The following is a 25,640-nucleotide window of genomic DNA, read 5'->3' as shown; positions in this document are numbered from 1 at the left end:
ATACGTATTTTTAAAAAATCCACAGAGAAAAGGAAAAAAAAAGAGAGAGAGAAAAAGAAACAACCACTTCATGTTTGGTGTTTTTACAGCAACAAACATAAAACACAGAGGGAGGATGTGCTTTCTAACATCACAACTAAACTTCAGAATGGACAGGCCTGAAGGCTGGCACCCAAACAGGCCACAGCCAGCGGTGCTGTCCCCTGGGCACAGCCTTACAAATGAGGTTCCATCAGCCCCCATTTTTCTTCCTTTTTCAAAGAACCTTTACAAATAACTCATCAGCTGGGCTCAGTGGCTCATGCCTGTAATCCCAGCATTTTGGGAGGCAGAGGCAAAGGGATTGCTTGAGTCCAGGAGTTTGAGACCAGCCTGGGCAACAAAGTGAGACCTCGCCTCTTCCAAAAATTTAAAATATTAGTTGGGTGTGGTAGCAGGTGCCTGAAGTCCCAGCTACTTAAGAAGCTGAGGTAGGAGGATCGCTTGGGCCCAGGAGTTTGAGGCTGCAATGACCTATGATGGAGCCACTGCACTGCAGCCTGGGTGGCAGAGCAAGACTCTGTCACTAAAAACAAAACAAAACACCAAAACCAAAACCAGACCCTTCCACTACAAGAGTAAGTATATGAGGTAATGCATACCTGAATCAGCTTGATTGAGCCATCCCACTAGGTAAACATATTTCAAAACATCATGTTGTACGTGATCAATATACACCATTCTTATTTGTTAACTACAAGAAAAAGAAGCCACCATCTACGTCAACATCTCTGTACCCTACAATCTATACTAACCCTGGCAACGAAAAGAAAGCAAGCTGCGTTCTCCGCTGCTGCCTGGGTGAGCAAGTGGAATTACCTGTCTAGGCCTGGCCAGCCTCTGCAGGGACGCAGTCGGAGTCCGATTCGGCCAGTTCCACTGCGCCTTCTGCTGCAGCCTGACTCCAGCTATCTGATCTATCTGAGATGGCATCCTCCTCCCCGACCGTCACCTCCACGTAATCCACAACGCTCGACTCCTCGTTCTCGTCGCTGCCCTGGCCGTCCCGGCTGCTGCCCTCTGAGCGGTCTGAGGTGGCCTCTGAGGGCTTTGCTGGCAAACAGTCTTTTGCTGGTTCGCTGCCTACTTTTACCCTGGGTACCAACTTCTCCAAGTCCTCCTCGCAGAGTTTTTTGGGGTCCTTGTAATATTGTGGAACCACGTCACCCCCGTTCTTTGGGCTCTCGGCAATGGGTTTTGTCGCTTTCCTTGCTACGGCATCGTAGCCGTGATCATCTGCCACGGGCTGGTGCTGGTACTGCTCCATCCACTTCACGGTTCCTGTTTTCAGCAAGCATCTGTTCTCCTTGAACCAACGCACTATCTCAGTTCGGACCAGGCCCGTCTTGGCCGCTAACTGGTCGTACTCCTGGGGGGTAGGCCACTGGGTTCTTGCAAACGTGCTCCTCAGGAGATGAACCTGTTCTTGACTTTTTGCAATTGCTGGCGAAGGGCTGGGCAGAGAACTGGTTAACTGGGCACCAGAGAGCTGGTCGAGTCGAGACAGAGCACCGTTGGGGGCTCCCACATCTTGGCCCTTTTTGCCAGACCCCATGGAATCCAAGACAGCTTGTTCCATGCTGTCTCGAAGCTTCCGCCTCTCCGAGAACCAGGAGTCGATCTCTCTCCTGCTCAGCTTGGTCTCCACCCTTAGCCGATCCAGTTCTGCTTGGGTAGGAAAAGAACTTTTCAAAAAGCTGTCTTCCAAGATTTTCACCTGACCCTGTGTTTTCTCTTTGAACTTCTGGGGGGCAAAGTCTGGGTATGCATGGTAGGTGCGACCGTGTCGGGAGGCCGCGATGGCCAACTGGTCTTTGGCAAGGGATTCGCTGGTGATGTGGACGATGCCCCTTTGACACCGATACCGGTGGTCACTGAACCATTTCTTGATCTCGCTCCTGGCAAGGCCAGTCACCTCGATAAGCCGGTAAACCTCAGCATCGTCAGGGAACTGGCTCTGGAGAAAGCTGGCCTTGAGATGTGCTATCTGCTCCTTTGTCTTCTTGCGGTCACTGGCTGGCGTGGGCGGGGGGTTGGCCGCCTTGGGTGGGGGCTCTGGCACCTGAGCGATGTGTGGACGCTTGGGCTCAGGGGCAGCTTGGGGAGTCACCAAAGGTCTCTTCTGGCCGTGGTTGGTGACTCCTGCCACGGCAAGCGTGATGGGGGAGCAAGAGACGGTTGTTGACCCGCTGGTCACCTGAGTCAGCACCAGGCTAGTCTGGCCCAGGATCTGGCACGGTAGAGCCGTCTGGAGGATGGGCTGCGTCACCTTTGTGGGGGCCAACTGGGCAGGCAGCACAGTGATGGTCGGGGGTACTGACTGGATGGTGCCATTGAACATCTTCTTCCGGGCCTCCTCCACCTCTTCTGGGGACCAGCTGATGCCGTGCTTTAAGCGCTGGGTGGCAAACCAGATTCTGATGTGCTCCTCTGGGTGTTTGGAGGCAGCCGTCAGCCAGGACAACTCAGCCTGGGTCGGGTAAGGAAACTTGTTGAAAGAGTTGATCATCGTGGCATTTGTATCCAGGGCAGAGTTGTATTTGGTAGTATTTAGTGGGACGGGGACCTTGGGCACAAGGTTGATATTTGGTGGCAGCTGTACAGAAGGCATGACGTGTCCTAATGTGTCTTGGAGGAGCTCCACACCTCCGAGTCTCGAGAGGATCTCAGCTGTGTCTGTCACCAGGCGGGCGGTCCCTTCCACGTGGTTCTCGGGGGTGATCTCCTCGGGCTTCTTGAGCACCTTCTTGGCATCCGCTTTTGGTTTTCCGGGCTTCATGATGGGGGTTTTACTCACCGAGATCCCAGAATCACTGTCACCAGTTCCAGGGCCGCTGGTGGTGATGGACACGACATGGTTGGCGGCTTCGATGGACTGTTCCAAGACAGTTTGATTATTGCGCTTAATTAACTTCAGCTTGAAGTTGGCCTCCCCGGGATGGAACTTGGAGTTGTGGTCGGACAGGGAGTCGTACTTTTTGGTTGTGAAGTTACATTCTGCACACACGTAAAGGGGGTTGAGAATCACGTTGGGATGCTGCATGTCGACGTGCTCCGTGAACTCGTTCAGGTTTTGCGTGGAGTAGGGGCAGTATTTGCACTCATAACCACCTTGGAGTTTTTTGGACTGGCTTTCTCCCGTAGATTTCACCTCTATCACTTCATTTTCTTTGGAAGAGTTTTCAAGTTCTGCTGCCCAACTGTCCTTGGCCATGTCAGGCTGTGGTGTGCCGATTCCCTTCTCTTTGGCCCCGTCTACCTCCTCGGGCACATCTTGTTCTACTACTTGTGATGTCCGAACCATGCACGGAGTTGTAGATTTTCGTTTGCTAGCCATGCTGCCTGTCTGTGTGCAATGGCTTAGTTTTGGAGGGGGGTAGGGAGGGGATGGTGATATTCTTGGAACGAATAAGGTGAAGGGCTTTTGGCTTTATTCTCCCTCAAATGGCTTTGGCTTTCCTTGTATGCTGAAGTCTACTGTTTGAGTTTTCAGAATGATTTCAGCACAGAAAATTGCAATGGCACCAACCACTAAACACACCAGGAAGCATCATATCTGTGGGCAAGAACAAAGACAGGGTCAGTGTCTCTTCACAAGGCAAAAGAAACTGGCACTTCTTTATGAGTTTTCCCATGACCCATCCCAACTGGCACCCAAATCAAACACCTATGTATGCCCAGATGGCGTGAAAGTGCTTATAAACAAGAAAGATTGCATTATTTTTCTCTTCCTTTTTTTGGGAAGGAGGTGAAAACAGGTCCAAACCAAGCAAAGGTGGATGAGGGTCACCATTTCATGTTTAGAGACAAAGGAATACAGGAAAGGTAGACAGGTACTAAAATCTTCTGAAGTGGTGAGAGGGAATGTCGCAGATGGTGTGCTTGCAAGCCACTTTTAGATACGGTACCTCAGAAGTCAGACGTGTCCCCAGGGCTAGCAAGTGAAATTTATCCAGGCGTTAGAAAACAGATAAGAACATTTTGCTTATCATAAAGGCAAAATCACAATAGAAAATCCAGAAAACGCAGAAAAATATAAAAGAAAAAAAAAGCAATCACCCCCCAATATTGTAGTTTTATTGTTCGTCTCACTTAAACAGTTTCCCATTTCCAAAAATAGTGAGCAAAATGATGATTTTAAAAATCATTATTTCATCACATGGTGAAATCGTCAGGCATGGTCTATCCCTACAATGTAATAACATGCATTATAGGGATATACCACACATGATGTGTTCAGCCATTGGACTTCTTTTGTAAAATTTTATTTTAAGTTCCGGGATACATGTGCAGAATGTGCAGGTTTGTTACATAGGTGTACATGTGCCACGGTGGTTTGCTGCACGTATCAATCCGTCATCTAGGTTTTAAGCCCCGCATGTATTAGGTATATGTCCTAATGCTCTCCCTCCCCTTGTCCCCACCCCCCGACAGGCCCCAGTGTGTGATGTTCCCCTCCCTATGTCCATGTGTTCTCATTGTTCAGCTCCTACTTATGAGTGAGAACATGTGGTGTTTGGTTTTCTGTTCCTGTGTTAGTTTGCTGAAAATGATGGCTTCCAGCTTCATCCATGTCCCTGTGAAGGACATAAAGTCATTCTTTTTTATAGCAATTGGACTTTTGTTGAACATTTATTTCCAGTTTTTGACTCTTATCAACAAAACTGCAGTGAATACCCTTAATCCTTATTTCTGATAACTACCTTTGGATGGATGCCTAGAAGTGGTTCTCTTGACCCATATATATGGTAGAGTATTGGCCTCAGTTGGCCTTTTTTTTGGTAGTGTATGAGAGGGCTTGATTCACAATCCAGCCTAGGTAAAATACTACTGTTAAAAAGCCTTGCTGATTAGATAGGGAAAAACAGTTTTTTGGATTTTTGTTTGTTTCTGAGATAGAGTCTGGCTCAGTCACCCGGGCTGGAGTGCAGTGGCACAATTCTAGCTCATTGCAACCTCTATCTCCCGGGCTCAAGCAATCCTCCTGCCTCAGCCTCCCGAGCAGCTGGAACTATAGGCACACACCACCATGCCCAGCTAATCATTTTATTTTTATTTTTAGTAGAGACACGGTTTTGCCATGTTGTCCAGGGATTTTGCCATGTTGTCCAGGCTGGTCTCCAACACCTGGGCTCAAGCTGTCTACCTGCTTCTGTCTCCCAAAGTGCTGGGATCATGGGCATAAGCCTTGCCTGGCCAAGAAAACTCTTTTAATATGCTTGTATGCTTTTCTTGATTTACAGTAAGGTTTAATTGTTTTAAAAGATTTGCTCACTATTTATATTCTTTTGTAAATTGTCTGCTTATGTCATTTTTATATTTTGATGTTCTGTGGTTTTTATTATGAATTTGCAAGAGTTCTCTTTACATAAATAATACTAATGCTTTACTTAGTTTGTTGCAAAACTTTCTTCAGTCTATCATTTACCTTTTTTTTTTTTTGGTGAGACAAAATTTTGCTCTTGTGGCCCGGGCTGGAGTACAATGGCATGATCTTGGCTTACCACATCTGCTTCCCAGGTTCAAATGATTCTCCTGCCTCAGTCTCCTGAGTAGCAGGATTACAGGCATGCACCATCACGCCAGGCTAATTTTGTATTTTTAGTAGAGATGGGGTTTCTTCATGTTGGTCAGGCTGGTCTCGAACTTCTGACCTCAGGTGATCTGCCTGCCTCGGCCTCCCAAAGTGCTAGGATTACAGGCGTGAACCACCATGCCTGGCCCTATCATTTGTCTTTCAGTTGTGCATATTATATACATTTTAAATGTTTAACATGTAGAAATTTTAATTTTTAGCTAATAAATTTACCAATTTTTTTCTCTTGTAGCCTCCTCCATTGTGATTTTATATTTATGAAGTGATTCCCTGTCTTGATAGCTGAAATACATTCATCTACATTTTCTTAAGAATGTTTTAACTTTATTTTTGCATTTAACTCATCTGGTACTGAATTTATCTTGGGTTAAGCTGTAAGACAATTCTAACCATTTTTCTTGAGAGTTACCAACCATCTCAGCAGCATGCATTATTATTTCCTTTCTAACTAATTTTTGAGCAACCTCTTTTATCATACACCAATTTTGTATCTACTAGGGTTGGTTCTGGGTTATCTAATCTGTGTATTGATCTAGCTATTGAGTACTGCACTTATGCCTTGCTTCTAAAACAACTTCCCACGGGCCTGGGTTTGAGTCCCACTGAAGAGAAGGCATAAAGGCCGAAATGAAGAACTTATTTTCACAAACAACTCTGAGAGTCTAGGCCCACGTCCACCTGCTTAGGGGCTCAGGTGACACAGTTGAGCAGGGCTTGGGAGAGGGCCATTCCCCCACTGGTGAACCCAGAACCTGGCCCCTCTAAGATGAAAGCACCGGCATGTGTAGACTGGTCAAATTCATCAGCAGTGGGGTGCAGGCTCCTCGGACAGCAGTGAGGAGAGGACAGGGGCAAACCAGAGAAGAGGGCAGCTGCTTCTTTTTATTGACCGTGCTTAAACTGCCACCTCCAGCCTCCACCTGCTGTGATCTTCAGGTCTTGATCTCACCTCTCAAATACTTTCCACACCTCCAGAGTTCATCTCCAGCAATGGCCCCACCAAGACCAGGCAAGCTCCGGCCCCGGCTCCTCTCTCCCACCGCCCTTCACACTCCAGTGGCTCTGTCAGGACCTCACTCCCCTCACAGCGCCTCTGCCAGAACATCCCACCCTGAGAGAGTGGCTTGGTTTTCAGGTCTCCATTGAAAAGTCATCCTCCCACAGGGAGGCTTTTGCTGACAGCCGCCCCTCTGCAAAATAATGCCTCCCCAGCACTCTCCATTTCCTCACCCTGCGTGGCTTTCTTCACGGCACTCTTCAATAGCTGACATCATACTTTGATGTTTTGTGGTTAAAAGAGGAACAAGTTTCCATCCACTTGTTCATCATTTGCATCTCCCTCCAGAACCATTCTGCCCAATATGGTAGCCACTAGCCACATGTGGCCTTTGAGTTTAATTAAAATGAAATAGGATTAAAAATTCAGTACCACAGTCATGCTAGTCACATTCCCAGTGCTCAGGGAGCAAATGTGGCTGGTGGCTATTGTCTAATACAGCAAAGAACATTTCTATCATGGTGGGAAGTCATATTGGACAGCACCATTCAAGAACAGAAACTCCATCAAGGCAGAAAGGTTTTTTTTTTTTGAGATGGAGTCTTGCTCTGTTGCCCAGGCTGGAGTGCAATGGCACAATCTTGTCTCACTGCAACCTCTGCTTCCCAGTTCAAGCGATTTTCCTGACTTAGCCTCTCAAGAAGTTGGGACCACATGCATAAGCCACCACGCCCGAACTAATTATTATTATTTTTTTTTCAAAGATAGGATTTCACCCTGTTGCTCAGGCTGGTCTCGAACTCCTGGGCTCAAGTCATCCACTTGCCTCCATCTCCCAAAGTGCTAGGATTATAGGTGTGAGCCACCACACCCAGCATCACAAATTAAATTAACAAATTAAAGTAACAACAGACATGTGAACATGTGTGTTGGGGTTACATGAGTGGAGGAACTCTGTAAGGGAAGGGAGATTCTACAGTTCTGTGGGGAGTACTATTAACACAGCAGAATGTGGCTAAATTTGCACCCACTGGCCAAAGGGCTTGGGACATTTGAGTTAAATTTTTCAAAACAGAGGGGGAAAGACACTTTCCTCCTGCAGAAAAAAGGCATCAGGCAGGAGCAGACTCAGGGGAGGGAATATCTTTTTTACCGAAACTTCCCATATCCCGCATTATTTAAATCTGTTGACAAGTGAGTCCCTGAAATGAGGTGAATAGCGGTAAAATGGCCTGGAAGGTTCTCAGTGTTTCAAAAACTGTGGCTGAAAATAAAAGCATCTTTTAAAACTCATTCAGCAACCAGGAGTCCAAACCAAAGAAGATGAAAAAGAAGAAAAGAGGAAGGAAGAAAAGAGAGAAGGAGGAGAGCTCAGAAAACACAGAGCCTTTTGAGAATCTATTTCTTAGGGTTCTCTTGGTGGATCTGCAAGAAACATGGCCTTTAGAAGGATGACCCTGGCACCAGGGATTGGGTGTCTGAAGGGAAGTAGCATGTTGGCATCTGTCATTTTGAAAGCCTGTGAGCCACCAGCAAGGTGAGGACCAGCACCATGAAGCCAGGTACTTGCTGGAATGAAGGCTAAATTGTTTTGAGCAAAGTCTTTGGGTCCGATATGCCCAGGTCAAAGTTAGCAAAAATAAAAAATAAGTGAATGAATACATAAAATGCATGTTAAGAATAAACTCTAACACAGTCCCTTCCATAGTGAGTGCCACGTGTCCCAGCAGACCTGCTGCAAGTCGTGGTTCTTGCCCTGGGCCAGTGTCTCAGCACGTCTGAACTGGGCACAGTCACGTCCTGTGCCAACCTGAAAACACTTAAAGGGAGCAGGGAGTTCTCTCTTGGGCTACACCAACCAGGGCCCAGCAGTGGGGAGACTCCAGCCAGTCATCATTGCATCCCCTGTCTGACGATTTCAGGCGCGTTCAGGGTAGTATGGCTGTAGACAGACCATCCCTTATCTGGAGCAAGAAACATCCTTGCCCTCGGGAGGTTGCCTGAACAAGTCAGAACTAAGCACACTTGTTTAAGATTCTGGTTCCCAAGAGAAGGGAGGGGAGGTAAGACAGCTGTTCTCTGCGTTGCCCCTCTCTGTCTGAAGTCCTGGTCCTCATGGGATACCCGAGAGTATGACAAGCACTGTCACATGGAAAGGAACCTGGAGCTCCAAATACACCCTTGCTGCCTTTACATGTTTTTGATCTTGACTCAGTTTTCCTTTTATCCACTGCAGCATTTGCTATGCACCTCAAAGAAACCCTAACCATAATGAGACCATAACAACGCCTTGGAATAAATTGCCTTGGAATACATGCCTTTTTTTGTTTGTTTGTTTGTTTTGCAGAGACAAGGTTTATATAAAAGAGAAATGACCAGTCTACATAGACAATGACAAAGAGGCCATTTCTGGTGTCTGTGCAAGGCTCTCCCCTTCGCCACCAGGTGCTTCTTCCATCATTACCTTCCCTGTTGCAAGTGGAATGCAATTCAATTAGACCCTTGCTTACTGAGTATGAGTATGAGCCAGTACCCTGGGAACAGCTAGGGGCGCAAAGATGAAGACGCCATAGCTCTGTCCTCAAGGAGTTCGTAGCTGGTATATTAGTTTGCTAGGGCTGCCATGACAAAATACCGCAGACTGGGTGGCTTTAGACAACAGAATTTATTCTCTCACAGTTTTGGAGGCTGGAAGTCTGAGATCAAGGTGCCAGCAGGGTTGGGTTCCTCGGGTGCCTCTCTCCTTGGCTTGGAGATGACCGTCTTCCTCCTGTGTGTTTCTGAGGTCTTCCCTCTGTGGGAGTCTGTTTCCTAAACTCCTCTTGTTATAATGACACCAGTTATAATGAATTAGGGCCCACTCTAATGACCTCATGTAACCTTGAAGTTAGAGTAATTAATTACCTTAATTATCCTATCTCCAAATACAGTCACATTCGGAGGCATGGGGGATTAGGACCTCAACATATGGATTTTAGGGGAGCATAGCTCATCCTACAACAGTTGGGCAGGGCACCGCCATCTAAACACCCTTTGATGGCACACAAAGTGACTGGTTCAGACAGTCAACAAACACTGATAGGGCATCTAGTGGTGCCAGATGCTGTTCTAGTTGCAGAGGATACAGTGGTGGATGGACAGAAATTGTGGCTCGTGGAGAGCTCACCATGGGGAAGAGTAAGGCAGGGAACACATTAAAAGTGTAGAGCGGGGCCACCTGTGGTTTTGAGCAGGGTGGTCAGGGACTTCCTCCTTGAGAAGGTAACAGTGGAACATGTGGATGTTGCAAATACAAGAAGGAGAAAGAGTTTGTGAAACAAAGAGGAGGCTGTACTTAATTTTATAGGGCAGGGTTGGGGGAGGATAGATAAAGTCTTTCCAGGGGAGGTAACTTTCCTTTTCTTAGAAATAAAATGGTAATAGCTACTATTAATGAAAATTCTCCATGCTTTCTTGGTGAGTCTTCACAACTCTGCAGAGCAGGTGTGACTACCCTCAATCTGCAGATGAAAGAACCAAGACCAGAGAGGGTAAGTGTCTTACCTAAGGTCACACCGCTAGTTCATGGCAGAGCTGGGATTTGACCAAAGTCTGTCCAAACCCTGTGCTCTTGGCACACCACCACAGAGCCTCTCCTGGATAAGCAGGGCTTCAAAGGGGGAGTAGAGTTCTGGGAGGTAGAGGAAAGTGAGAGTGACTCCTATCAAAGGAACCTAGTCTTCCCAGGCTGAGCAGATAGCATGAGCAAGTTAGAAGGCAGGAAAACATCGGAGGAATGACAAGGACTGAAGGTAAGGGGCAGGGGTGTGAGGGCAGAGGCAGGGAGGAGGCTGAACAACTTAGGTTGGGGCTAGATGGCGAAGAGTCTGGAATGCTGAGCCAGGGAGCTGGGATTTTGGTCTGCAGGCAAGGTAGGGTGAAAGCCTTTTGGGCAGGGTCTGGGAAACAGAGGGGTCTTGGATTCAAGGTGTGGGGTGGGGCTGGCAGGAAAAGAGGTACATCAATGAAGAACAAACCCTCAAACCAGGCAGCTGAACAATAATCGCAGCTAACCCCCAATGAAATGGTCAAGGCCCAGGCTGCCGAGATATCCTTCCCTTCCACCTCCAAGTTTCTCCTTTAAGCAGATGCTGGGAGCTGTTCACTTTTCATCTGGAACTTTCTCCCATTTGGTTTGGCCTCTCTTCCCCACCACGGAATGGCTGAACAGTTGGGGTTTGTATGTCACAGCTCTGATTCTCCCTTAATCAATTCCCCAACAATAATGACAGCCAACATTCACCAAAGCCTTAGTGTATCCTAAGTGCTAAGTTTCACTTCTCAGACACACTACGTGGACACTAAGGCTCAGAGAGGTTAAGGCGCTTGATCAAGGTCACACAGCCTGGAGCAGTACAACTGGGATATGAACTTTATGTGTAGACCTGGGATTGTGCTAAAATACAGATGCTGATTCAGTGTGTCTGGCGTAGGGCCTAGGACTGTGCTTTTTTTTTGAAATGGAATTTCGCTCTTTTGCCTAGGCTGGAGTACAGTGGCGCAATCTCAGCTCACTGCAACCTTCACACTCTGGGCTCAAGCGATTCTCCTGCCTCAGCCTCCCGAGTAGCTGGGATTATAGGCATGTGCCACCATGCCTGGCTAATTTTTGCATTTTTAGTAGAGACGGGGTTTTGCCATGTTGGCCAGGCTGGTCTCGAACTCCTGACCTCAGGTGATCCACCCACCTCGGCCTCCCAAAGTGCTGGGATTACAGGTGTGAGCCACTGCGCCTGGCCATGACTGTGCCTTTCTAACAGGCTCCTAGGTAAGGATGCTACTACGCAGGTGTGGCAAGCTTTAAGGTACAGGGCTCTGTAAGGCTCACCAAGAAGCACCCTCCTCTGCATCCTTTGTTCTTTCTCCTTCCCACCATCAGTTCCAGAGACAGGTGGTGGCATTTCCTGACCTTTCCCTGCAAGTGACCTGCAGTCCCTGGGAGAAGAAAAAAATGGATCAAACTGCCACAGCAGCCCCTGGAAACTTCTCAAGGTGGCTGGCTCACAGTCTGGCTGTCAGGATGGTACATGGCTCTGCTCTTGACCTCCCTAGGGAGGCATCTGGGGGAGGTGAGGAGTCAGACTGTAGAGGCCTCCTGCAGCGGTGGATCTCTAGCGCTTGAGGGTTCAGAAGCCAGAGGGAGCTGCAGAACCTGGATCCCAGGGGTCTATCCAGAGGGCGGCAGTGCTCTGAGCCCAGGGAATGCTGAAGAGCTGCTCGCTCTCAGGGAATCACACCTCCGGGCTTTGACAGGGATGCCACGTCTCATGGCAGAGCTTTTCACTGGGGCTGTCAGAAGAAATAACAGGGCTGTCTGGGAGCTTTCAAAGGAAGCATCTTGTCAAGACATCAAAACCAAAAAGGATGCTTTTAGCTTTGTGGGGTCTTCTGACAGGGCTGTTAACAGATTCTGCCTCAGTTCATCAAGGGTAGATCTTTTTCGAGGGGTCGGGGGCAGGAATTGTTCCTTTGTGTTTTAAAATCACAACATGACACCCACCCAGAAGGCATTTTGCTGGGTAGATATGTTGTGGCAATGGTGGTGGGTGGGGGCAGGGCAGGAGGAATTAGATGCTACAAAGCGGAGGGCCAGGGCTTTGCTCTGAGCTCCAGCAACCCAGCTCTCTTCTCATCCGTTTCCATTCTTGTCTCCATTTTTCTCATCTGTTAAACAAAATTGCCTCTGAGAGGCCACTGGTGACCAAGAGTGAATTCCTGAGTTTTCTGATTTTTCCCCATTTTATCTTAAATCCAAATTTGAATTTTGGGGTTGGGCCTATAATGTGGCTTCCAAACCATCACACATCACCTGGAGGGCTTTTTGTAAAAATACCATTCACAAACCTCAGTCCAGAGTTACTACACCCAAGCCTCCAGGTGCAGAGCCTGGGAATGTATATTTTTAATCAGAAGTCACGCAACTGCTGTGCAGCCTTGTTTGCTACCTTTGGAATCAAGATATCACTTGGCTTCTTCTAATTCAGAACTGGTTGGGCTGAAACACACTGTCCCATGAAGACACAGAAATGTTCATAGCTGCTTTTTTTTTTTTATGCTGCAGCTAAAACTACAAACAACCAAAGCTCTCTGCCGTGCCAAAGAGTACGATACTGTATTAATACTCCCAAAGGGAATGACAGACAATTTGGAGGATGAGGTAGAAACGGGGGAAGAATTGTACAAAAGTACAATCCTGGAAAAGAAAACAGAATGCTGGCTGCTTGATAACATAAAACATCTTTATAAACAAGATCCACAGAAAGAGGGTTGGTGATTTGGGAAAGCTGAGATGTAAGAAGCGATTTCCTGTTATCTGTGTCTGTGTTTTAACTTTTTGTATTGCTTAGTTGCTCAAACAGACACATTTTTAAAAAGAAAAGACGGGGTTTGTTGATCAAGGAAACCTGATAGTACTAAAATGTTGTTTACATGCATAATCTTTTAAAACTGTATTCTATTTAGAGACAGGTTCTTACTCTGTCACCCAGGTTGGAGTGGAGTGGCATGATCATGGCTCACTATAACCTCAAACTTCTGGGTTCAAGTGATCCTCCTACTTCAGCCTCCTGAGTAGCTGGGACTACAGGCACATGCCACCATGCCCAGCTTATTAAAACAATTTTTTAAAATTGTAGAGATAGGGGTCTCATTATATTACCCAGCCTGGTTTTAAACTCCTGGGGTCAAGTGATCCCCCTGCCTCAGCCTCCCAAGGTGCTGGGATTACAGGTGGGCGCCACAATACCTGGCTTACATGCATAATCTCTACTATTCCCAGAACACCAACCGATGGCTGTGATCTCCATTTTACAGATGAGGAAACTGAGGCTCAGAGAGGTTCAATGGCTTGCTGAAGAGGGTAGAATCCAGATAATCCTGGCTCCACGCCTGCTGCTTGATCCCTATGATACAAAATTGTTCATTGTTAACAATTCTATTTCCTGATACTGTGTCTATAAATTAGATTTCTCACAAATTCCAAGTGGCCTTGCCTCTCTGGGAGTTTTCAAAGGAGGAAGATTTTAATTGAATTGCGATGTCTTTTTCAACGAGCTGTTCTGAAAAGCTCTTGTTAGGAAGAAAGCTGACATAATCCTTTCTAACCAAAAAAGCTACATCAGTGGCCCATGGAAGTTTGAAGTGAGGTCTGCAGCTACTTCACGCCGCCTGCCGTGTGAGCATCGCCACACATTTGGGTGACACAGGGCCCTGAGAGGAGGCTGGGTGTCCTGCCAGAGGTGGGATGGGGTGGTGGCTTCAGACAGGGTAGTCAGCACTCAGGGGCAGAGTAAGCCACTGATGCCTGAGAAGGTAGACTGGGTCTCGACCCATGTGAACCTGGAGCCCCAAATTTACTCATTTACTCTGAACCAATGAATTCCAAAGCTCTTCAACAGGAAAAGCTTTGGCCTCCAGGGGCCTTGTTCTCCATCAGTGCTCAGCATTAGTACCCACCAGGTCAGTGGAAGTGGGACACAGGCTGAAGCCAGCACCCCCAGTTTGAATCCCGGCTTCATCACTTACTAGGAGTCTACTCTTCTCTGGCCACAGCCTTGGTGCCCACCTCACAACCCCCAAACCCACATGCAAGCCAGAGAATACCAAATGCTGCATGTTAATTCACCATGGCCAATCTCAGTTCCTGCAGCTGTAAAATGGGGTGATCCTTCACCTGCAGAACTGGCCCGAATGGAGACCTCTGACACTGGTATGTTCTGGGACTAATCACAGGGTGACTTTGATTAGTAAGCTAGTGGGAGTGGTGAGGGGATTGGCAAACTGATGTTCAGAAGGACTGCTCCACCCCTTCTCCCATCAGACCCTGTTTTCCTCCACAGCGCCTCTCAGCGGCCGGCCGCTATATCAGGTGCTGCGCACTTTCGCTAGCTCATCTCACCTGGTCACGCCACTCTGAGATTTTTTCTCACTCATCTTTTGTTCCTACCTCTCGTATTTCCTATGTAACTGTTACAATATGAATTTCCCAACTTTGCCTCTCTGTTTTAGTAGATTTTGCCTTGTTTCTTGCTGAGATCCAGCTCACCTTTTCCATCTCCAAGCATCTCTTTGCTTTCCAGTTGGTTAGGAGGAGGTAGTTGGTCTCCCTGTTAAAAGGCTAATCCTTCTACCAGGCCTCTAGCTCAGCACTCATGGGTTCTGTCAACTCCTGTCTCCCTCCACTGGGTCCCCTTCCCTTTGGGTTACAAACATCTCAGGTTGCCGTTTCCATAAAAAGGGAAACAAAGCAAAGCAAAGCAAACATGAAAAGCAAGGCTAAATCTCTCATGACAGCTCGATTCCACCACCATCTACACATCATTACATCAGCTCCTTCATCCCATGGCAGAGGTGAAGAGCTCAGGCTCCTGAGTGAGAGACGTGCCTTCGAGGTCTGGTTCCACGCCACAGGTGAGAGATCCTGGACAAGTTCCACCAATCCTTTGAAGCCTCAGCCTTTCCGTTTGTACCATGGGGATGAAAATGGTAGCCACATCAAAGGGTGGCCGAGAGTATCCAGTGAGCTAATTTGAGTATATTTGATTCTGTGCCTGATCCTTGATGAGCTTGGAGCTCACAACAGAGGGTACCTGTTGTTAAAATGATTTTACCGTCAAAATTCTCAAAGGAAGTTTATGATTACACCTGCTCACCGCTTCTCTTACTGCATGCTTTGCCCCTCACCTCTGTGGATTCTGCCCTCCCAGCTCTGTTGACAATTTTATCTTAAACTGCCAAATATATCCCCCATCACTGACTCTGCAGGGCAAACTGTCATCCTCAAAACACCCGTACTGGCTGCTCCTTCTTGATCTCGATCCTTCTCCTTCTCCTTCTTTTTTGACAGAGTCTTGCTCTGTTGCCCAGGCTGGAGTGCAGTGGTGTGATTTCAGCTCACTGTAGCCTTGGCCTCCCGGGCTCAAGCAATTTTCATGCCTCAGCCTCCTGAGTAGCTTGGACTACAGGTGCATGCCCCCATACCTAGCTACTTTTTTTGTATTTTAGTAGAGACAGTGTTTCACCATGTTGCCCAGGCTGGTGTCAAATTCCCGAACTCCAGCAATCCGCCTGCCTCAGCCTCCCAAAGTGCTGGGATTACAGGTGTGAGCCACCATGCCCGGCCCCTCAGCTTCCTCTTCTGTTTTTCTGTTCTCAGTGGGTGCATTGCCATGCACTTGGCTCTTCTCATCCCTCTCCTCTCCATCCTTCTTGGTGAACTCATCCATCCCAAAGATCTGCTCATCCTTGCAGATATCTACCAAACCAACCTTCCTAGCCCTGGCCCCTCCTCTCCAGAGCCCCAGACTTTCCTTCCCAGCTGCAGGCAGCTGGCAAGAAGACAGGAGGGACTAGATGATTCGTAACTGGACAAAGGCTGGAGTGGCCATTCTCCACTGAAAGCTTAACAAAGTCAGAATAATTCATGAAAACCAGGAAACATAAGCTAGGCATGGTGGCTCACGCCTGTAATCTCAGCACTTTGGGAGGCTGAGGCAGGTGGATCACAAGGTCAGGAGATCGAGACCAGCCAGGCCAACATGGTGAAATGCAAAAATTAGCATGGTGGCACACGCCTATTGTCCCAGCTACTCAGGAGGCTGAGGCAGGAGAATCTCTTGAACCTGGGAGGCAGAGGTTGCAGTGAGCCAGGATCTCGCCACTGCACTCCAGCCTGGTGACAGAGCCAGACTCCATCTCAAAAAAAAAAAAAAAAAGAAAAGAAAACCAGAAAAATAATACATAAATAAAAAAATAGATGATCCGGCCAGGCATGGTTGCTCATGCCTATAATCCCAGCATTTTGGAAGGCCGAGGCAGGTGGATTGCTTGAGTTCAGGAGGAGCTTGAGACCGGCCTGGTCAACATGGTGAAACCCTGTCTCTACTAAAAATACAAAAATTAGCCAGGTGTGGTAGTGGGCACCATAATCCCAGCTACTCAGGAGGCTGAGGTGGGAGAATCGCTTGAGCCCGGGAGGCAGATGTTGCAGTGAACCGAGATAGTGCCACAGCACTCCAGCCTGGGTGACAGAGTGAGACTGAGTCTAAAAAAAAAAAAAATAGATGATAGATGATCCAATTCCACTTGGAGAACAAGGTCTACTCATTTATCCCCACCAGGAGAAGGGGAAACGTGGCAGCAGCTGAGCCGGGTGGCTTTAAGAGTCTCTTTCAAGTGCATGCCATGTGCATCTATGATCACCACTGGGGGAAGGAGTAGGGGTTCTCACATAGACTTCAGATTTAACAAATCTAGAATCGAGTTCATCATCTGCTTCCCAAACCCTATCTTTCTGTAATGCTCCTTATTCCAAACAAATGCTCCAGTGTCGACTTAGTCATTCGGGCTGGAAACTGGGATTGCACTGGCTCTTCCACGTCCTCCCCATCCTGGAGTCTGCTATGCCCCAGGCCTTCCTGACTCTGCTTCCATGAGGTCTCCTAATTCTTCATTCCTCTGCCCCAGGCCCTGCTCGGGGGCTTTCCTCCACAGCTGCAGTGAGTGCCGCACCTGGCCTCAGCCCTGGGCCTCCCCGGCTGGATGCCGGCATTGCCGATCTAGTGCCCTTTCCCTCCTCCTCTGGCAATGACCATTCCAGTTTTCTAGAGAAAGACCCCTACACATGCCTGGCCCATTTCAAATCCCCAGCACTGCACATGTGACTTGGTCCTGCCCAGTGAGAACATCATTGCCTCCAGGAACAGTGAGTGATTAAGGAACAGCCCGATCCAAGTACAGCAGTCAGAATCAGGGGGATTCCATTCTGGAGTGTTTACTGGAACCCTTGGGAGAATGAATGTGCTCCTTTCTGGTGGAGTTGCTAAGGGCATTGGATAGAAGCCAAGAGGCACCAGAGGCTATCTCGCCACGATGGAGGAGAGCATGCCTGGGTGTTGAGCTGAAGGCTGAGTTGAGAGATGCAGAGAACCAGTCCTGATGATGTCCCACTGAATCCCACTGAGCCCCAGTCCAACAGACTCACAGATTTTTCCATGGTGTCAATTTGTTTAAACCAGTTTGATGGGGTTTTCTGTCACTTGTAACTGAAAACATCCTGACAGACACAGTTTCAGGCCAGCCTCCTCGCTGCCACCATTCCTTTCTAAAACAGCAGTTCTCAGCCTTTTCCTGCCATGACAGCATGGTTGCTGGGATGCCTATTTGTAACATTCTCTCAGGGTCACTTGTCATCCTTGTTGGGTTGGTTCTAACCTCACACCATTCCCTCTTCCTTAAGAAAGATTCTCAGGACATGAGTGGGATGACATTTTAATAGGAATAACCTTGTCTATCCAGTCCTTGCCAATCAAGAAAAGTAAGCCACTCACAAACTTCAAGCCTTTATTTTTAGCAATAGATTGCTTACTGCCCCATACCTCACAACCGATGCCATGACTGAACATCATGTTTCTAAACATGAATCTGATCACGTCATCCCTGTCTTCAACACCTCCTGGCACATTCTGGGAGTGAGCTGTGAGAGGCACTCATTGCCAGCAATCTGCATCTTACCACCCTGTTGCCTTCCTCAAACATTCCTGGTGTTTTAAAAGGGATCTACAGCAGAAGATCTGTGTGTGTTTTTTTTTTTTTTTTTTTGAGACAGTCTCGCTCTGTTGTCCAGGCTGGAGTGCAGTGGCTGGATTTCAGCTCACTACAAGCTCCGCTTCCCAGGTTTATGCCATTCTCCTGCCTCAGCCTCCCGAGTAGCTGGGACTATAGGCGCTTGCCACCTCACCCAGCTAGTTTTTTGTATTTTTTTTAGTAGAGACGGGGTTTCACCATGTTAGCCAGGATGGTCTCGATCTCCTGACCTTGTGATCCGCCCGTCTCAGCCTCCCAAAGTGCTGGGATTACAGGCTTGAGCCACTGCGCCCAGCCTTTTTTTTTTTTTAGAAATAGAAATATAAACATAGCATAGCTCAGGCATTCATTTGTTCGTTCGTTCGTTCATTCATTCATTCTCGAGTGCCTGCTATGTGCCAGGCGCTGCCTTAGATACTCAGGGAATAAGGTATAAGAATCTTGCCTTCAAGGAGTCCACCATCTAGGAGCGGAGACAGAAAGTAACCAGGAAACAAAGAACTTGTAGTGGTAATTGCTATGCAGAGAGGTTTTAAAAATGATGTGATGGTGACAAAAAAGTTACTTTTGGCCAGGCACGATGGGTCAGCCTGTAATCCCAGCACTTTGGGAGGCTGAGATGGGCAAATCATGAGGTCAGGAGATCGAGACCATCCTGGCTAACACGGTGAAACCCTGTCTCTACTAAAAATGCAAAAAATTAGCCGGGCGTGGTGGCGGGTGCCTGTAGTCCCAGCTACTCAGGAGGCTGAAGTAGGAGAATGGCATGAACCTGGGAGGCGGAGCTTGCGGTGAGCCGAGATTGCGCCACTGCACTCCAGCCTGGGCGACAGAGCAAGACTCCATCTCAAAAAAACAAAAGTTACTCTCAAGGGTATAATCAGGGAAAGCCGCTTTGAGGAGAGGGTATCTCAGCTGAGATCTACATGTGAGGAACAGTCTTGAGACACTCGTGAGTGGCAGTGAAAACAGAGGAGAAGGCTCACTGGTGACCTGTGACAATTTTATGTTCACTGCAAATACTTTTCAAATTATTCAGTTATTATTTAAAATTCACATTCTCCCCAAAGATACTTTTTTGAAAAGTCTTAAAAAGCTTCACTGAAATGTACTTTTCCCTTTTCAACATGAAAACAAAGCTCCTCAATGGTTTTATAATGGAAATAAATTTTTCTTTCTCCTACTTAAGACAATTCAGGAAGAGATAAATATGAGATAAGAGCTTCAAACAGATTAAAAAAAAAGAGAGAGAGAGAGGAAAAAGTCATCTGTGAGCCCAGATCAAATATTAGAAGAAATTTTAATCCCAAATAATAGTTGTTATAAAGTGGATAAAAAAACTGTAGCACATGGCTTTTTGAAGTAGTCAAAATGATGCACTGTCTTGACAGCTTATAAAAAGAACTTTGAGGCTGGGTGTGGTGGCTCACGCCTATAATCCCAGCACTTTGGGAGGCCGAGGAGGGTGGATTACCTGAGGTCAGGAGTTCAAGACCAGCCTGGCCAATGTGGTGAAACCCCATCTCTACTAAAAATACAAAATTAGCCGGGCATGGTGGTACATGCCTGTAATCCCAGCTACTTGGGAGGCTGAGGCAGAAGAATTGCTTGAACTTGGGAGGCAGAGATTGCAGTGAGCTGAGATCGTGCCATTGCACTTTATTTAGCCTGGGCAACAAGAGCGAAACTTCATCTCAATCAATCAATCAATCAATCAATAAATAAATAAATAAATAAATAAAAAACAGAACTTTGCACCCAAATGCCATGCTCCATCTTTGATGGGAGAAGCTGATGGAGAAAAGCCAGAATCAATAAGGTCCATGGGGCACTGGAGTGGGAAGACTCTTAGAGGTGACCTGCGCTATTCATTAGTCAAGGTCAACCACAAGATTTGGGAAGGAACAGAATATAAGTACGGTGAGAGGACCTTCACCACCATTACAAGGTGTTTGTGGCCTGTCTGGGCAGGTGAGTGAAGTGTCTTCCAGAGGTGGCTGTCGGTTTTCAATGTCAAGGTCAGGGTGTTTTAGACTGCACTGATTCTTGAGACGTCAGTTGAGTGGGTAAGTCCATTAGTTTTAGAATCAGTACAGAATGGTTTGAATTGCAGCTCTATCCAACACTTCCAGTTGTAGGAGGTTGGCAAGCTACATGGCTTCTAGATTTGGTTTATTTATTTATAATAAATAAATGTATCTGGAGCTAATGACCACCTCATAGGGGTATGAGGATTAAATGGTATAATGCTTGTAAAGACTCCATTATAGTGTCAGGTACCTGCAAATGTGCAATAAATGGCAGCAATGTTTATGATGACTCAAGGGCAACCCCAATAGATTGATTGATTAATTAATTAATTAATGTAGCCAAAGTCTCACTATGTTGCCCAGGCTGGTCTTGAACTCCTGAGCTCAAGTGATCCTCCCGCCTTGGCTTCCCAAAGTGCTGGGATTACAGGCGTGGGCCATTGTGCCCAGACCTAGATGTATTGTAAACCTGAAATTTGTGTGTGAGAAAGAGTATGATAATGAGGCTAATTCGATCCATTTGAGGAGATGGAGGTAACTCATGACTCTACATCCTGAGCCAGGAAAGTCAGGAAATTGTCTTTGTATGTGTATCTACCTGTTTCAAATCATAAATCGATCACATTGTAACACCATTACTCTCCCTCTTTCTCTGAACAATAATCTTGTTTTTTTTTTTTTAAGCAGTAAGATTAAGACATATTTTGAAGCAAAGTAGCTTTATTATTTTTCAGTTAATTCCTATGCTATAGTCTTCTCCCAGGCAAAGTAGTCTTTCTCTGTGTGGAAAGAATCATAATAGCTGCCACCATGTATAAGCACACACACCTACACACCCACAAACACGGAAAACCAGGGCTAAGAGAAAAGTGATGCGTTTCTGAAAGCAGAAAAAAATATCTTGGTAAGACAGAAAGAAGAAAGAATCAATTCTGGTTTTATGTGTCACATACGTAAATAAATAAGGCACTATCAAATGTTTAAGACAAGCCTGCTCTGATTTACAATCCATCAAATTCTGCTATCAAAACATTTAGAGAGGCTGTGAGACTACAGGGATTTATAATATCGACAATTCCTGGCGTCACCTTTTCATTTCCTTCCTCGTGGGTGATTCGTGCACACTCCATCTTCCTGGAGCCGGGAGAGGAATGAGATTTCTCTGCTCCCCAGGCACGGATCAGGGCGAGACACGGCTTTTCAGCAGTTCTGAGATTCTGTCTGTCAGATCTTTCTCCATTCTACCCTCCATCCCCGCCTCCAGGACACCCTTTGCAGCTTTCCCTTGAACCCCTTTCATCTCTACCTCGGAGAGACTTCCCTTTATCTCAAAGCCTTGGATAAAGGGTGAAGGTTTACTCTTATTCTGTGATAGAATGTCCTCCACAAAGCCATTCACTGAAGCCAGTTAAATCCCAGACAAAAACCACTCAGATGCAAACCACATCGAGAGGCTGTGTTTCGGCATCTCTTTGCACAGGACCCAGGGTGTGGTAGGCTGAAAAATGGTCCTCAAAGATATCCAAGTCCTAATTCCTGGAATCTGAGAATCTTACTTTGTACAGCAAAAGGGATTTGGATGATGTGAAAAGGGACTTTGACGGTGTGATTAAGGATCTTGAGATGGAGAGATTATCCTGGATTCCCCATGTGGGCCCTAAATGTAACCACAGGTGTCCTTATGAGAGGGAGACAGGAGGTTTCTTTTTGAGATGGAGTTTCACTCTTGTCACCCAGGCTGGAGTGCAATGGCATGATGTCAGCTCACTGCAACCTCCGCCTCCTGGGTTCAGGCGATTCTGGAGGCAGGAGTTTTGACTACAAAGGAGAAGGCAATGTGATTATGGAAGCACACGTTGGTGTGATGCGCTTTGAAGATGGAGAAGGAACACAGGTGAACACCAGAGGCTGGAGAAGGCAAGGAAACAGATTCTCCCCAAAGACTCTAGAAGGAGTCAGCCTGCCAATACCTTGACTTTAGCTCAGTGCATCTGATGTTTGACATCTGATCTCCAGAAATTTAAGAGAATAAATGTGTGGTGCTTTAAGCCACTAAGGTTGTGGTAATTTCTAACAGCGGCCATTGGAAACTAATACAGTGGTCAAGCTGAGCTCGATTTGCAGCCTGTGTCATTCCTCTCGCTCCACGTCTTAGGAAGCTCCTCCAGCAGCCCTGGAGAAGCTGAGCTGCTGTTTCCTGGGAATGAACTAGAACCTAGTGAGCTAGAACTCCCAGCCCGAACCCATAAGATTCAGAAGGCCAAGATCTGCTGTTGTTCTCAGTTTCCACAAAATTGCCACAGTTAGGATGATGACTGCCTCTGCTCCACATTTGAAAACGCTAGTCTTTAGAGAGACACGCACCAGCTCATACCGTCCATGCCACCTCCAAATCAGGTCCACATTTCATCTAGTGCTCTCATTTCCCACTGTGACTACCCCGATCCAAGGCACCATCATCTCTCATCTAGGCCTCCTGCCTGGTTTCTCTTGGGCCCCTGCTCATTTCCTTCTCCCATTCATTAATCCTCCAGAAAGATATTTTAAAATCAGAAATCACATCTGCTTAAATATTCTGGTGCTCAAGCCACATCCTAGACCAATTACATCAGAATCTTGGGGTAGGGCAAGGTATCGGTAGGTTTTGAAGTTCCCTGGGCGATCCCAGTGGGCAGCTGGAGTGAGAACCTCCTGAAGACTCTGACACCGCAGCGTGTAATGACGGGGTACATACGTGACTTATACCCTCGGCTACACACCCCTGTGTAGAACCTCTGCTTTGGGAGGTGAAGGATCTTACTTTGAAGCTGCTGGAGCTAAATCTGTCTTTAAGCTGAACTAATAGATATTTTTCTTTTTATTTCCTAGGGCTGTAATGAGGATCAGATGACATAAGGAGTGCACCATTATCTACCTGCTCTCTCCCCCCTCTCTCTCTCTCTTTCTTCTTTCTGTCCTGTCTTCAGTCTTATATGAGATGAGTGTCCTGTAGTAGGTTCTTCTGCAGGCCTAAGGCTAATGGGAAGAAACACGAGGCCTATTGCACAAACTCTGGCCCTTCCCACGCAGGCAACAGTGTACGAGCCCTGCATAATACTCGTGACTCCTGGAGGCTGCAGGCAGGGAGCCTCATGCACGACTGTGTCCTAACACAACAAAACAGCTTCGGTCAGGCAGGGTGAAGGCCAGGCGAATTATGGCTGCAAGTCTGGACCTGATGTTGTTGAGCCTCACTCATTTTATAAGGATCAGAGAGGTATCATGGCCCACGCAAAGGTACATAGGCTAGGGGGTTACTGGCAGGTGACCTCTGACAGCCTAGTGGAAGACGTGCCCTATCTGGACCTGGAACAGCCCTCAGGCCAGGGAGGCCTCCTATGATAACACCAGGACCAACTTTGGGTCGAAAAAGGGATGGTTCTGGTTGACCTTCCTGGTGTGATGTCGTGGTGGATGGACCAACAACTGGTGGGTGCCAGTGTGCCAGCCAGTCCCCCTACTTCCCAGGGGTCTGACAATATTCCCAGCACCCCCATCCTCCATCTTTTAGACGGTCTCTCAGGCTGGACACAGTGGCTCACACCTCTATTCCCAGCACTTTGGGAGACCGAGGCAGTCAGATCACCTGAGGTAAGGATTTGAGGCCATCCTGGCCAACATGGTGAAACCCTATCTCTACTGAAAAAAAAAAAATTAATATTAGCCAGGCGTGGTGGCAGGTGCCTGTAATCCCAGCTATTTGGGTGACAGAGCAAGACTCCATCTCAAAAAAAAAAAAAAAAAGTCACTCAGGACACGTGTGGGATGTACCAAAAGGTGGGAAGAGAAGGTCCTTTGTAGGATCACCTTCACCATGGAGGCAAAATTCTTACCAAGTCTGTCCAGTGTGGAAGGGTTCTAAAGAGGCGTGATTTTTAATTTACACTTGAGAAAGAACCTGTGGGGGCTGTCCTTCTTCCACAATTCCTCTTTCACATTTCTAAGCAATTCTGTAAACTGTTGCTCTTTTGTAGAAAGTCACCAGGCTGCTTGTTTGTTTTTGCCAACAGTCCTCTCCACCGCCTCTGCACCAGTAATGAACATGGTGATGCTGCTGATGGTAATAAGTATCCCTCAGGTCCTGAGTGTGCATGACAGCCCACAAAACATTTTTACATGCATCCTCTTGCAGGAGCCTCTTAGCCCTGAGGAGGCAGAGCAGGAAATGCTAGGACCTCTATTTTCCCCTGAAGCTGCTGAGGCTGAAGAGAGGTTTCCTCAGCCATCTGTCTCAGAGCCTTCATTACACCCATTCTGTGCTGTTACCTTCCGGGTTTTAGAAGAAGGTAATGGGAAGACCGTTACCTTCCTGTTGCACAAAAAAGAGCTACAGCATGGAGCCGGCCTGCTGAATTAAGGTGGGGACCAAAACTAGATCCTTCTTTGGCCCCTCTGGTTCCCCATTAGGTGCAAGAACACATTAGTCAATTTCAAAAGCGATGTGGCAGCCATAGCTTCCCACAAAGTCACAGAGTTGGATTTATACTGGTAACCTCTGTACTCCATAGATTTTGAGACTGAGTGTGGGCTACGGGTATGTAAGAACAAGAAACAAAATAATGTTCAGTGGATTTTTTCAGACACGAAAGCCATGTCTTTGTGATTTGCATTATCCTTTTCCAGAGGAATTCCCAACAACTGTCTTTTTATTTATTTATTTATTTATTTATTTATTGACATGGTCTCGCTGTTGTCCAGGCTGGAGCACAGTTGCACAATCTTGGCTCACTGCAACCTCTGCTTCCTGGGTTCAAGTTTTTTCATGCCTCAGCCTCCCAAGTAGCTAGCATTACAGGCATGCACCACCATGCTTGGCTAACTTTTTGTAGGTTTAGTAGACACAGGGTGTTTCCATGTTGGTCAGCCAGGTCTTGAACTCCTGACCTCAAATGATCTGCCCGCCTCGGCCTCCCAAAGTGCTGGGATTCAACTGTCAGTCCTAATGTTCCAAGATGCAATGACCCTGGGTAAGGAAGCTTGGCCAAAATAAAAGACATATACAGATATGGAGAAGCAAAACCCTACACACAAATGAGAAGTGGGGTTACTTCTTGGCTGATGGAATGAGCAAGTCTGGTCAAGGAGCTCCGGCTGATCAAAGCAGGCATGCAGGGAAATAAATGAAAAAGTAAGTGCGCCTGGTGGTGGTAGAAAAATGTTGTAACAACTAGCTTGTTTGAGGGAAAGCGCATTTCAGAAGTAAAAGAAAATCTCAGTTTTCTCATCTGTATCATGGAGATAATAGAGACTAACACAAGATTGCTGTGGAATCAAATAATATTGATTGAAGAAAAGTGCACAACGCCACTTGGTATAT

General features: G+C 47.0%; 1 protein-coding gene across 5 annotated transcripts in view; it reads right to left on the bottom strand.

Moving 5' to 3' along the window:
* ZHX2 (zinc fingers and homeoboxes 2) overlaps positions 1-25,640 on the bottom strand; it is a 195,835-nt gene that overhangs the window by 16,088 nt on the left and 154,107 nt on the right. For 2 of the 5 annotated variants that reach the window (XM_017855878.1, XM_017855882.1), the window contains one exon: positions 859-3,595. In XM_017855878.1, coding sequence (XP_017711367.1) covers positions 863-3,376 — 2,514 coding nt within the window. In that variant the 5' untranslated portion in view covers positions 3,377-3,595 and the 3' untranslated portion in view covers positions 859-862. Of the gene's footprint in view, positions 1-858; positions 3,596-13,416; positions 13,574-25,640 lie in introns of all 5 variants that reach the window. The other 3 variants (XM_017855879.1, XM_017855880.1, XM_017855881.1) reach the window with 3 other exon arrangements.

Source organism: Rhinopithecus bieti, unplaced genomic scaffold (assembly GCF_001698545.2).
Source record: "Rhinopithecus bieti isolate Rb0 unplaced genomic scaffold, ASM169854v2 scaffold_38631, whole genome shotgun sequence".
Taxonomy (NCBI): domain Eukaryota; kingdom Metazoa; phylum Chordata; class Mammalia; order Primates; family Cercopithecidae; genus Rhinopithecus; species Rhinopithecus bieti.
This window is presented reverse-complemented; position numbering and strand designations above follow the sequence as displayed.